The sequence below is a fragment of the Anser brachyrhynchus genome (assembly GCF_964034855.1).
Source record: "Anser brachyrhynchus genome assembly, chromosome: 18".
Taxonomy (NCBI): Eukaryota; Metazoa; Chordata; class Aves; order Anseriformes; family Anatidae; genus Anser; species Anser brachyrhynchus.
Genome location: NC_137711.1, coordinates 4435741 through 4450575, shown reverse-complemented (window position 1 = coordinate 4450575; position 14835 = coordinate 4435741). Strand labels below are relative to the sequence as shown.

Here is a 14835-nt window from a genome sequence, read left to right as displayed (position 1 = left end):
TCATACCCTATTCCTCCAAAGCTCTCAGCCCTGGCAGCATTCCTAGCTGCAGATGCCTTGTGCTGGATTTACAGCGAGAAGCACCACAAGCCTCAGGAATATAATAGTTTGTATCTGTTAATGATCTAACTCAGTTTATTACACAGACCGTGACATTTTAAATTAAATTATGCTCTTAAAATAAAGCATAGAAGAAACTTTAGTGAACTTCAACTTTAAGTGAGACCAATAAGAGCAATCCTTCAAGCAGTAGTGCTGTCATATGGCTGCACATTCAGTCATTATTGCCATTTATTCTCTAACTCAGGATTTCTGTTTGACCCTTGCAATTAGCTCAGTAGGTCAAAATTCGAAAACACCACATTGCATTTAAAGATTTGAATGCTGCTTCTGTCCTTGAGAGCTGAAGTGATGTTGAGATGTTCAGACTTCCTAATCAAGATTCCCCTCGCCTTCATTTGAATGAGAATGACACTGGAAAGACAGGCTCTGGGTAACACTCGTGGCAAGATCCATACACCCACTTGTATGCCATTCTCAGCTTCCCACTAATATTTACTGGAGAATATTTTGATTTATTCAGATAGATACCCTGAAAAACACCCAATTCACCAGAACAGATGTGATACTGCTACAGGCTTTGACGCTGCACATCTTTACCAGCCCCAAAGCCTGTGTTGTCTTAATCTTGGAAAACTATTCTGCTCATTGCCTCTTCATCTGAGCTGTATTTGAGACCAATGAAGGAGTGAATCCTTCCATGTACCTTTGTAATCACAAGGGCCAATGTCAATCATAACTTTATCTGAGTATGGAGGGATTGAGCCAACATGTCTTCTTTCCTAAGGCAACCTGCTTTGCATCCAACAGAATGAGAGAAACATACCCTGCACTGTCATACACGAGGAAGTCCACCTCTGGCATAACTGTTTCAATCAACTGCATCACACAGGGCATGATGGGTATGGCAGAGACTTCCTCTGTCAGAAGCAACTGGCAGTCCTGTGCAAATGCTATTAAGGAGAAGATGAAACCAAAAATATATCCACAGATTATTTCTTACATGAAATTGTCAACCAATGTACCTGAGGAACTTGCAAGCTCCACTTTCCTTCTGAAATGCCAATAAAACCACTTCTCCCACCTTATGGATTACACTACATTTGTTCTCACGATTCCAAATTATATTGTTAGATTTCAGTTAAATTTAGGCGGAGGAGGTGTTAACACCACGTGATGCATGCCACCAAGCAAGCTGTAAGCACGCAAACACCTACCTATAAACATGCAGATGACTGATGTAAATAACCATACGCACATGTACAAATTCCATTTACAAAGAGGCAGACCACGTCTCAATCCCACAGTCTGCACAGAGGTCTACTCCTCTTCGTACCAACTCCCACACCACTGGGAATTTCTAGATATGTTCAAACTTGAAGTCAACCCTGGGCATGCTTTGACACCTGAATTTTTTGGCCTAAGAGAGATCTGTACTTGCACAGATACCTCCTCAATCTCTTAATTCAACGTTTTGTTTGAAAGAACCAGTTTATTGATAGTAGCCAGCAAAAAGGATTATTACACTTAATTTAAATGTAAATTAAGAGCCTTTGGAAGAAAATTGTTTGATATTTGTTATTTTTATAAAGGAATTCAATAATACCAAAAATCAGAGACAGACCTAGCACAGCTCATAAAATCAGTCTGTGGAGACAAAATTCATTAGGTCTTTGTCTCCACCTACTGTTTGGAGGAATACTACTCGTAACTCCTTCAGGGACACAGAGTGAAGATACTGAATACCTTTCTCATTATAAAAACATCTATTCCATATATATTGCTGTACTTTACCAATTGTTACCACAGCTGCTGTTAAAAACCTAACATTGAAAGATAATCACGTCTTATTTTATTTAGAAGAGAAGAGAACATTAGCCCACAACTATTGCAAAGTGGCAACTGTTAAGGTTTTATGGAACACCCTTCCTTCCGTACAAGTTTTGAAATACAAAAAAACTCTGCTGAAAATGTACGCATAAGAGGTGATTTGGAAAATTCCTGAACAGGAATGAAAATTAAAATCCTACACAATATTTACTTTTTTTTTTTTTAAATGACCAACAATCATATTTTGAAAAAATCCACAGTTCGCAGTCTAAACCTGCACAGGCTTGTGAACACTCTCAGGTGTAAACGCAAAGTGAATGAAACAAAATAGTCTTAATTAAAATGGATCAATCTGTCAAAGCCTGGAAGAGATTACAGACACGTCTGATCTGTGGCTGCTCTATACTTGCACTTCCTAATCTGACAAAACAAAACGCAAGTTATACAGTTCTTCTAAAGATAGATCTTTTCCTGGCACTTTAGCACTGTCTGACTACTTTCTCTCTTTCCCGTCACTATACTTCTGGATAATCAGAAGCCAAAATAAAGCTTTTCCTTGCAACAGTCTGGGGAGGACAAGAGCTAGGCCTGCTTGAACAAAAACTGGAGAAGCCCCAGGAGTCCATTAAAAACGTGATTGAAATTGTCAGGCTGATGGCACAGTAGCAGCCAACCTGCACAGTAAGGGGGCACAGATGCACTGCAGGCAATTTGGTGTTTTTATTTATTCAAACCACATGATGTTTCCAACCCTCAGAATGTGTTCAGGCAGCAGATTGAAGCGTGCCAGAAAATTGAACCTTGAAACACGCTGGTATTGGTGAATAAGCTCTTTCCGAAATACGCCCTGGATGGACCTAAAAATGTACTTGCAAAGATGCATATGGGAATCATTTTGTTTTCACAAATAACTATCTTGACTGCATGTTGCAGAACTGTGAGGGCTTTCAGCAATTTTCAAAACTGTCTGTAGGATTTAAATATCAAGTTCCCTATTTATTACTGTGAAAAAGAGGATATGGACGCCAATGACTGAAAAAATCACATTTTAATCCCTTTCTTCTCTGAGTACGCAATTATATCGAATATTCTTACTCCACCTCAAGAACACACAGACAATAAAGGCTCTTACAGAGTAGACGGACCTAAAAGTATCAGACTCAAAAATTTCTTCCGCTCGGCTCCTCATTACCCTCAGGAAGGTTGGTACAATAACCACCTGCAGATTTCATCTAAAATAAACAAATAGTTTTATATAAGAAATACTAGATGTTACATATGTATCCAAGCTGTAATAGTACTTGCAGTTGATATTACTTCATCATTTGTTTTTCATCTTCACTTGAGGAAGCCTTTGGGCACTCCTGACACAAGAGGGACAGGAGAACCCCACAAACAGGTGATGAATCTGGCCATAAGCAGTGCACGGGGGACCTACATCCTCCTCCTCTGTGTCTGAAGCAGGCTGAAAGGAATCCTCGCACACCTCTCCAGCCTAACCCACAACAGACAGCCATGAGGGTAGGGAATTGTGTCACCAGGAATGTCACGGCTTGGCCAGATGTGCACACTCAAAAACTTACTGAAAGCTTTTATGTACCCTGATAGATTGTTTTCCTGAAGGAGAAAGCTTTGCAGCTGTAAAGCAAATAAACTTAATTTAGCAAATACTCTCCCTCCAACACTTATTTACACAGACACAAATGCACATCCTAAAAATTGTTTTAAACCATAAGCAGAAGCTCCAAAATGGGTAAATAAAAAAAGGTTTGATAATATGCAGAAAAGGCATGTCCACAGCAAGAAAGCCGTCTTTGCATAACAACCCTAGAGGACACGATAGGATATGCCCAAGTGCATACCCTTTTGTTCTCAGTATAAATGGGACAACCCCCAACAGAAGTAAGCTGTGTCAGAAGCAGTCAATCTTTAGCCTCTGCTGGGCAGATGTGCTGTTGGGGCAGGACAGATGCCAGGATGACAGAGCAAAACACTTTGGGCTTATTTTCTTTGCTTCACATGGTGCTGTTTTTATAACCTCACTAATATTGTCATTTGTTGAGCTCGGGGATGAAAGCTGCATAGAAATTGTCAAACAGGATCTCACCAGAGGGTTTATGTCCATCCCTTTGTATCAGAAATAACAGGCTATACTTTCCGACAGATGTGCTAATATTCTGCAGGAATTGGTCACAACAATGACTGTGCCAGCACCTGCAGCTTCAGAGGAAATGAGCCCTAACGGAATAATAATGGCATATCTGGCCATAAAAGTCATTCCTTCCAAACTTTTCATTTGCTAGTCAAGGAATACTTTACAGCAGAAATGTTCAGAAACAAGAGACTAATTTGAAGAACAAGTGGGCATAAGTCACTCATATAAACCCAAACGCACACAAACACAGCCATATTCTCTCAGTATCACACACGAGACCCCCAGTGGTATCTGTTAGAGGTTTATCCACAGTCAGCGAGCCACCGTGAGTTGTACTTGTCTTCCCAGCCAAAGGATGGTCACCTCTGCCCTACGGTATAGATCTGAAGAATAACATTTAATGAGATTTAATTCAAAGGTGTCATCATATAAAAGCATGTGCTTGGTGAACAGCTATATTTCTGGCTTTTCTGATTCCTCATAGCAACAATTCCACCAACTAATTCATGCAAATAAAAAGCACTTTTTGAAGTACTATTTCATTATTTACTGAAAGAAGGGAGGAAAAAAAAGTCTTCTTTGAAGTGAAAGGCACTGCCATCCTGGAACTAGGGAAGCTTTGGTAACTATAGCAACATTATAATTTTTATTATAAATTTTAATAGATAGTTAATTTGGCAAATCACATGCTGGAATTCAAGCCATTTTTTCCAGTAAACCCAGACTTTTCAATACATGAAGCTATTCATGTTTACTAGCAGTTGCCTCTAAAGCGCTCTACAACATAGCTACCTTCCAAACATAATTTTCGTATCAGCCTTGACAAAGAAAGTTTGATAAGTGGATTCTACTTCTGCTATTATTGCCCTTGACAACATTTTCTTCTTCTGAAACCAAGTGAAGTGTTTGCAAATGTTCTTTTTTCTTTTATTTTTATTTTTTTAAGAAGACAGAACAGACAATGTTCAGTGGTGACTAACTAATACACTGTTAAAGTAGTTCAAATACTTTGTCTTCCAAATCTTGATCAATGTCCAAGTTATTTTAAAAGTACATAGCTGTATGGATAGGAGATTAATGAATAAAGTTGGCTATGAGCTACAACAGAATGCTTTATCAGGATGAAATTCACCTGCAAAAGACTCTGAAATTCACTGAAGAAGGTAAGACTGCTAAGCAAGAAGAAGCATGCTGTTTATTACTAGTGAATTTGATGAGGCATTCGGGCATGGAGACTTCCTCTATCACTGAAAAATAAGCTGCATTCCTCTCTTGTATACTACACACTGCAAAAAGCTTGAAAACAAGCAACTATCTCAAAAATCCAGATTTTTCTCAAGATAATTAAGATGAATCTTAAACATGACAGACTGTCCACCCATTCCAACCCATTCCACCCATTCCAACCCATTCCACCCATCCAATCGCTTTGCTTTGTGGCCCAGCACTACTCACCCAGGAGGGTCACTACATGGCGCAGATTACAGCAGCCATCAAGACTGCTGCTTCCCAGTGAATTTCAGCTCCAGATTCATTCTTCACGCAGAAAATTCCATGTTCCCCAAGCATAATGTTATTCCTACTAAATCCAGATGGCAGTAGTCACCCTGTAGTGTTCAAACCCAGATTTCCTCGCCCCTACTGCTAGCTCCTACTCTTGAGATTAAGGTTTAGCAAAACTCTGGTAAGCCAGACACAAGCTAATTAAAAAGCAAAAAATACTTCCCAAAGAGCTGAATGTCTCCTGTGCCCATGGAGAGTCAAGAAGAGCCAAAAGTCATCAACACACTTGATGTCAACACACGAACTGCTTACCTTTGGGAACACCTGTTCTGCATGTGGCCTCAGAAGAACCAACAGCTTTGAATACTCTTACCTTGCACTTTTTCAAAGCCCATGAAAGTACAAACCCCCACCAGTGCTCAGACATCACCAAGTAGCACTTCTCTTTGCCTCCAGATCCAGCTCAAACCCAAACTTTTTCCTTTCTTCCTGACATACAACATAATAGTTCAGCCACCACCTTCACCTCATTTTTCCCTAGTTATGTTTAACAAATACACATGTAGGTTTAGTGACTGTATTTGTACTCCCTTGTATCATGGAACCAAATTTTTCTTCAAAATTACAGTTATAGCTGAAGCCTACCTAACGCTGTTATAGTTGGGATTATTTATTTATTTACTGAAAAAGAAATCTATTTAAAATTTTTCTGCCATACAACTGGAACCCTTTGGTAACTCAGTAGATTAACTGTCCAGAACATTTAAGATAATGTAACAAAAGGGAAAAGAAGCTTTGTCTTCTCATTTTTGCTTTATCAGATTGTGAAGAACATGTAACATTGCATGCAGTCCTGCTCAGCAGGAAAAAAAGATACCACTTAACACTGGTGCCCCACATTTTGCCTGATAATATCAACCAGAAAGAGATCTGTAAAATTAGACAGTAGCTACTAAACGGACAACAAAAAGGATGAGAAAAAATACATAGAAAAATCACAAAATAAGAATCTGTAAATGGCAACATTAACACACACTCAATGGAAGTGTTAACGAAAACAGAAATTAGCCTAATTAAATCTTCTCTACGGCATCTGACAGCGAAGTACATTGGTCTACTTGTATACAGAATACATTTTATTGATGCAACAAAATAAGGCAGTTAAAACTACTGAATTGTTAAAAAACAGCCTTAAAATGTCATCCTAGATCTAATGAAAGAATCAAAATTAAAACGAATGTTAAATCCTCATACTTTTTTTTTTTTTTTTTAAAAGAAAAGAATCTAGCTCTCTAGTCGCAAGTACCTATTCCTAGATTGCAGTCCCCATGAAGAGATGCAATGAGATCCCTCGGGTGGAAATTTGGAATAGCCAAGAATAAAGAAGCTTCTTTGTTATTATTAGAACATGGAGGATATTTGATAAGACATGGAGAAAACAGCTGTTGCCTACATCATTAAAATACTGTTGAATGGCCAAACAGAACCTGCATGGATTAATCATGGGGAGAGGTGCTAAAAATAAATATCCCTCTCACATCAGAGTAGTGGTAAGGTAACAGAGCAAAAAGGATACAAGGCACTCTAAACTAAAGAAGGGAAAGCTCTCAGCTCAATTAGGCGAGGCTTCAATTAGTCCAAGGAAGTCATCAAATCAGCCGTGATGCATGCTCAAATTGTAAAAGCGAGCACAGTTACTGCACCTTTTCTCTTTTAATGTTCTCTCTTATTTACCTCATTTCAGTCTCCTCCTAGACGCACAGTTGCTACCATCCTTGAGTTACTACACAAGTGGAAACTATCGTAATTATCAGAAAACATATTTCTTCTTTTCTTTATCTAGCACCCATAGCTAGGGCTGACTATTATGGGCAGAAACAGAAACTAAATTTAACCCCAGACAGAAGCAGCCACTGGGGAAAAAAAAAAAAGGAAAAGAATCTTTCCAAAATGTAAAATCCAAACAGAAATGAAAGACAAGCCTTAGTGATAAGCCCCCAAACCAGGAGAAATCCTACTGCCAAGCCCTGAGGACTGAGTTGTGATGGCAACCATCACTAAACCCTTAGCAACATCCAATACCAAGGTAAACTGAATGTGAATAACGGAGCTAAACTTCAAAGGATACGTAGCAAAAGAGGTTGTTTCCCACATACCTGGAGTCTCAATTATGGAACAATTAAGTCAATTAGCAGGACACTGAACTTAGTCCTTTTGTATGCAGGCAGTCAGGATCACAAAGGCTGGGTGTCACCAGTTTCCCCAGCCCAATAATACCAAACAGTGAGGCTGCTACCTGATAGCAAAATGTCTACATCTGCCCCCTTTTCCAGTGGAACACAATTAAAAGGAAATCATAGTAACATAACCCACAAATGACAAGATGTGGCTGATGCGTCCTTTAGTCTGTTACACACTGTGGAGGAACGGAAGGTGCCTGGAGCAGTCAGCATAGGGAGAAGGGCTTCCCCACACTGTCAGTGTTATGTGCTTGGCTTATTTCTTTGTGCAACAGAAACCCTGCTCCAGTTAATGGGACAGGTGATGGAAACTCCCTGATCTTTGGTCTGAGAGTTTACCTCTATACGTAATTAGAAGCACCATCATTAAAGTTAGTGCTTAAAATTGCAGGCAGGAAGCAGACACACAACATATTCCTACAGGGCTACAATGCACTTTATGGACCATGTAAGAAAGTCTGTACTTAAACCAAATCCCAGATGTGTCTGAAAAACAGTTTGCCCGCTTCTCCAAATTAAATCTAATCCACCTACCAACACAAGTGCAGATAATAGAACTAAATGTAGTTTTTATCTAGTAAACAGGCAGTTTCTCTGCCTGGGAAGTGTTTATGTGATTATGTCTGACAAGTCCTACTGAAAACACCAGGCTTCCAGCAAACCACGAGCTGCAGAGTTAGAGGCCCAGTCAAACAAACCAAGTGTGAATGATGCAGAAGAGCTAGAAGTAAACAAATTGGAAGGTAAAAGGTGTTTCAGACCAGGAAAAAAATGGCTTGTTTGAAGAATACAGGACTCAAGGTACTATTAATTCCCTTTGTTCTCAGCATTATATTTAATATCCTAGCAAATCCAGTAATGATACCAGACAAGAAAATGATGATGGGTTCTGAACCAGCACTGTGGTACTTACAGGCTCCAGCTCTGTGCATTCATTTCAGATTACTTGTCCAGCTTCAGGCTGCAACAGAATGAGCTAACCACAGCTGAAACAGAATCTGCAAATTTCCTTTACATATTCTTCTCCTATACTACCACAATGCTTCCCTGATTTATTGATCCTTTCTTGGAAGCATCAGTGTAATACACCTCTGAGAATCAATGATTACCTCCCTGTCTCTTCCCCAGCACAGCCCACACGCCCAGCAAAAAGCTGCATCTTGCAATAAATGTTTATGTTTGCTTCCTTAAGGACCCAAATCCCATATGATTCTTCAGGCTTGGATTGAAATTCCAGTACTAGATCGATTCCCCCACATCCATTGGACTTCCTCAGGTTTCCACAGAGGCACAAGGCATAGCATTAAGACTCCAGGTACTAGTTTGTACATCATATCACGTTTTCATACTTAATTTTTAAATCTGTATTTATAGCTTTAATTTGTCTGTGAAGTAAGAGTCTGTAAGACCTACTAAGCTCCTAATTTATTTTGCCACAAGAACTGCTTGGCTGCATCCTGGAGGACTGAGGTTTAGGCCAGATGACCAAAGTGATCCCTATGATGTGTAGCCATTACAAGTTTAAAATAGCAGCTGTATTAATTTCACCCTTACACCCTCCCCCTTTTCCCTAGGAGAGTTTTAAAAGGGGTTCTTTTTAAAAGTGGTTCTAAATTGCAATGCAAAATCGGATAACTTTTTATATGAGACCCAATATATTTTGGTAAAATGCAGGAAATACAGCAACTAGAGCTACAGAAATTCTGTGGCTTCAAGCAGAAGAAATGAACAGAAAGGTCTGCACAGCATACGCTTTAGATGAACCTTGCTGCCCTTCTCTAAAGATACTGTACTTTCACAAAAGGTGCCATTTCGGAGCAGATGAGGTTCTTAAATTTTCTAATACTTTTAGAATATAGAATAGAATTTTAGAAATATTTTTAGAATAAAATTCTAAATTTTCTCTTAGGGGTATATCAAATCCAGACCAAAAACTTACCATGCTTCTCTTCTGACAACACAAACAAAAAAAAAACCTCGGCTAGAAATTAATTCAAATAAAGTGCTGAACAAAGTTCTAGTCTACCACCATTCCCCCTAAAAGTTACTTTCTGAGACAACCTCACAGATATTATTTTGATCTGTTGCCCCATACTTGTGTTGAAGTACCAGTTACTCCTGCACTTGGTATTTCAGTTCCAGCAGCACCCCAGTCACCAGCACTGTGAAGATCAGCTCAACTAAAAGACTTTTCCCTACTACCTGGAACTCCAGGTACAAAAAAGGAGGTGGTACTCTCTCCTGTGGAGTATAAGTCCTGTTTAATTGCACTCTCTCCTGTGGAGTATAAGTCCTGTTTAATTGCACCTTCACACCTATTTACTTCCCCAGAAGTGTCTGGGTATGCAACACTCAGCAGAATTTTAGAAGTTAACACTCGTAGGCTGATTTCTGCCATATTTCCTGAAATTATCTATCCTAACTGTGGAAAACAAAATGCAAAGAAAGGGAAAAGGACCTTAAGACACGTTCATGCTTTCTTTCTCTGCGAAGATCAGTGGAGTTACAATGAATGTAAAGAAAGCCCATTATATCAAAAACTGAAATTCACAGCAGTAATGCAAGCTTTAGGCCAGAGATGCCACAGGCATTACATAGCGGGATGTACAGGGACAGCTTCCACTTGGGTAATGAGCTGCTAGAGTTTATACCAGCTGAGGATCTATTCCAAACGCTTAAAGGATACTGCTTCCACTACTAAAGCCAATTACTAGGGTTGTGCGCTTTGCAGCTTTTTTTTTTTCAGTAGGTTCTTCTGCCAAGCTAGGAAGTTAGGCTATGAGCAGCTAGTACTCCCAAGACTAACAACCCAACATGATTTTGTTCTCATACTTGAGTCTCCAATGTGTACATTTGTAATACAGAACCACTGAGAGTAAGACTCACAAGTTCCTTCCCCATGCCTACAGAAACTTACCCACCAGCTTGAGAAAATGACCTTTGTTACAATGGGATTTACACTGGTGTCTTTGGAAGCAGCAGATGGTCAGGATGGGCTGCTGCCATCAGCATTTTTTCCTTTAGTCTGTGAAATTATTCATATAGTCACCTCAACAGCGAAGGAGTTTTCTCAGCTTCAGAGCCAAAGCACAGCAGTTACAAGATGGGACAAAGGAGCAGTCAAGCAGTAGTCTTTAAAAGATATTAAAATGGGCTGGACTTTGTGGTTATATAACAGCAAGAAACCACTATCTCAATCTGAGGTATGAATTAAATGCTGTACCATATCAACAGGAAATATGAACACATTTCCTTTAATTATTTCCTCTTGCAAATCATTCCCCATAGGTCTCAAAGGAAACAACTGATGCACCCAAAACAAGTTTAGTTTCTTTGCTGGCCTGTTTAAAGAAAACGCAAAACTCTTGTCATTTTTTAAACACTGCTATTTAGACAAAATTTCTTCCTTAGAGAAGTTCAAGTGCTTTACCAAGAGGCTGGTCTCTTTTTCTCCACCTGTAAAAAGGGACTGTGAGGCAGAGGAGGAAAAGAAAAACAAGGGCAGCTTCACAATTGTACCCAGGTCTCCTTCTGAGTCACCCTATTACACAAACTACTAAGCCTCTGCCACAACACAAGCCCAGCAAGCACACTAACCCGCAGTAGAGCCTTCTGTCCTTTGTGTGGTATCTTATACTGTAGGTGGTATGAGGTGAAAAATACATCTAGAAATGGATGCACATTCAACTGAGTACTTTTTGACACTTCAGAGACATGTTCAAACTGAGTTATGTACTGCCAATGTGTTTCCTGTATGTATAAAATATTTATGATCTTGGTCCTGCAGCAGGATGCTTTTCCCTCCAAAAATTTCAGCAGGCTGCAGGATTGACACTCTTGGCTTGAATTGTTGGCTCATATGCTACCTTATGTTCGTTTTAATTGCAAAGTATTCTTGCCTAGAATGACACGCTTGTGTCAACACAGAACAGACTCGGTGCAAAAATCAGAATGGAATCTGAAACACTCTGTAGTGTAGAAACATTAGAATCCGTGAGCTTGGTTTCAAATCCTTCCAGGGAGATGCTTTCTGAGAAGTCTGCATCTGGTTTTCTAATCCCACTGAAGTCTGAGAGTATTCAGATCAAACCTTACATTAAGCCCCTTCCCTAACAAGCACGGCCAAGACGAAATTAGGTTTGCCAACATATCCCTGGAGAGTGCAATGCTTCTCTGCTGTAAAACCCACATGCCATTTTTTGTGAGGCTGGTAGGGGTGGTGTCAGATTTAACCTGAAAGGAAAACTGAAAACAAATCTTTTAAGTTTACAATCATTTAAAATACAAACAGCTTGGCAAGGCAGCCATTCAAGACAATTTCTCCTCAAATAACACAACAGTCCAGACAGACAAGGCTGATTGCAATTAAATGTACTAGCTGAAAACAAACAAACAAAACCTTGATTTGAGGTGTGAAAGTCCATTTAAAAAGTGCATAGAAAATGCCATGGAGACTTCTGGATTGATGGAATTTTGGAATCATACAGGAATAAATTTAACCTAATCAATGTTAATAAGGACTTTTTGGTTTTCCTTTTAAAACAATTCTAAAGAAGGTGTCTTTGCTTCCACAGAACTCTGTTGGTTTCATCTTTATTAAATCTGATGGGACATCTCCCACAAGCACAGTAAAAAAATATATATTAAGCCCAAAGTCAAGTGATGTTCTTTTCTCAGCCATGGGAGAAATTTTCAGTCTAGTAAATATAACTTCAGAGTGAAATAAAAAAAAAAAATGAGAAACTAATCAGGGCCATGAATCAGTCTCACTGGGGAACAACTGGGCAATGCAGAACCCAAATCTAAATAGCTATCAATGTTAGAAATCCAGCCCAGGGATCTGACACTTGCTGGTGAAACTTCGTACCAGATGAAAAGACGCTTAACAGGATAGACCATTTTTTGCTGCCCTCTGCAGGGTAGCACTGAGCATTGCCATCTACAGCTGAGGCCTGGTAAGTGATAAATAAGCTCACAAGATAAATTGTTTTTTTTTCCCCAAACAACCTTTACAATTTACTGGTCTATTGTTGCTTCACTAATCAGCACTCAATTTATATTTATTAATATTGAATTTATAAGTGCAAGTCAGCAGTTTTACTCCAGCTGATGAGTCGGTTACAATCAGGCTCAAGAGTTCTATTCCCGTTTTCTAGGTTAGAAAAAGAAGCCATATCCAAACCTAAAAAGCTGGACATAGTCAATTCCCTCTTCTATTCTACAGAGGTAAGCGCGTGTTCTAACACAGGACTCCACTCCAAGAGCAGTTCCCCCTCTCTCTGATACAATACACAGCAGTCCACATAACAAAACCCACCAGTGCCTTAGCAGAGCTAGGGCTTTCCTCGTGTGCGAGGAAAGAACAGAGTGTTAGCCTGTGCTTTCTGTGTATGCATGTACTCTGGATGCATGCCGAAGTAAGTTGCAATGGAAATACTACTCCTCAGAGCACTCCATCATACAGGAATAAAAGAACAGGCCCTCTTTGTTGCAATCCAACCAGCAAGCTTCTGCTCTTTACTCCGGTTGTTTGCTACGTACCGAGATTTAACCAGGAACTCCAGGGTACCAAAAGAAAAGTCTCTTCCAAGCTTTTACTTCTCTGCTCTCAAGGAGAAGATTAATGAAATCATTCACTTCGTCCTTCCAAATTAATATGGAAATTATTTTAGTCTCACACATTGGATGATTTAAAAAAAAAAAAGTCTTCCAGTGTTAACTCCTTGCTTGAGAATAAACAAGCACAGGTACTGTGCTTCAATATCGAGCAGTGTCAAAGTCATCAAGAAGTTCTTGAGAGAGAAGTGATGAATGAAACATGAATATTAGAAGATTATTGTTTCTTAGGTGATCAGTAATTGAATCCACTTACATATTTCATTTGAGATCATTTCCTTTAATTCCAAAGCAAAGGCAAGGAGGATATGGTTCTCATTCCAGCTATTCTCTTAGAGACATTATGGAGTTATTTTGTGTTCTCGTTTCCTCATTCGTCAAACACAAATAACAGCAAAAATATCCACATCTATCATGAGCCTTACCTCACTACTGTCTGCAGGACACACCAAGATTATATAACCATAGATATTTTCTTTGTCATTACATATCTGATGTAACGTGAGGATGTTACAAAGACAGCTGTGAGACTGGAAGATAATATGCCTGTATGCAAGAAGGTCTCATGTGGAAAAACCTTTGCTGGGAGACAGTCAAACACCCGGCATTCCTATTGCGTAAATAAACTCCAACTATATGTCCGCATACGTGTTATAAATGTGACATATATTTTGCAAATTCCTTCGTATTGAAATGCATTAAAAAAAAAAAAAACAAACAACAAACCAACTCATTTTGCATTTGCCACATCTGATTCTGTCAAACACAAATATTAGACATGGAGTAACAAACTACAACACAGAAGTTGGAAGGAGGAAGAGTTTTTAGAACTATCTGAACCAATTTGATAACATCAAATGGAAAGAAAAGAAAAGCAGAAGTTACATGGCCAGACATACAAGTATCAGCACATCAAAGCTGGCAAAGCTTGGCAACCAAGCTGAAGTTTAGAAATTAAATACTTCCTCCCAAACAATTAATTAGCAACAACCTAGATCTATATAATACAAATTGAAAGTAGTCCAGAAACACACTGACTGCGTGCAGCTAGCACCTGCACTCTGGGTCCCCGGGGTCAGGTGTGGTCGCTTAATAAACACCTCAGACACAGTCTAAGATAAACTTCAGAGATGGTGTGGCATTTAGGGCCTTAGGCAGAACTCTGCAAGCAAGCCAAATGGCTTGACACAACTTGGTGAAGAACACAATCCAACTCAGAAGCCGTACTTAGTTCTGATCTCATTCATCAGCATCATCAAACTGGCCAATCTCAGTCACTCTAACTGGCAGTGTAAAAGCAAGACTAGCCGCGTGGTGACAACATGGGTTGTACAATGATTCCTCTTGCAAGGAGTATGAGACCAAAAGATTATTTTCCTGAAAGCTTCCGCAGTAGAGATCACCAGCATCTAAAGAAGATGAAAGAAAAGA

The 14835-nt window shown here is 39.3% G+C and overlaps 1 protein-coding gene across 7 annotated transcripts in view; it reads right to left on the bottom strand.

Annotated features, from left to right (window-relative positions):
• COPRS (coordinator of PRMT5 and differentiation stimulator) overlaps positions 1–14835 on the bottom strand; it is a 175753-nt gene that overhangs the window by 156274 nt on the left and 4644 nt on the right. For 4 of the 7 annotated variants that reach the window (XM_080561272.1, XM_080561273.1, XM_080561267.1 and 1 more), the window contains one exon: positions 13669–14813. The exons of the other annotated variants lie outside the window; for them this stretch is intronic. In XM_080561272.1, coding sequence (XP_080417398.1) covers positions 14644–14813 — 170 coding nt within the window. In that variant the 3' untranslated portion in view covers positions 13669–14643. Of the gene's footprint in view, positions 1–13668; positions 14814–14835 lie in introns of those variants that run through there. 7 annotated transcript variants of the gene reach the window in all.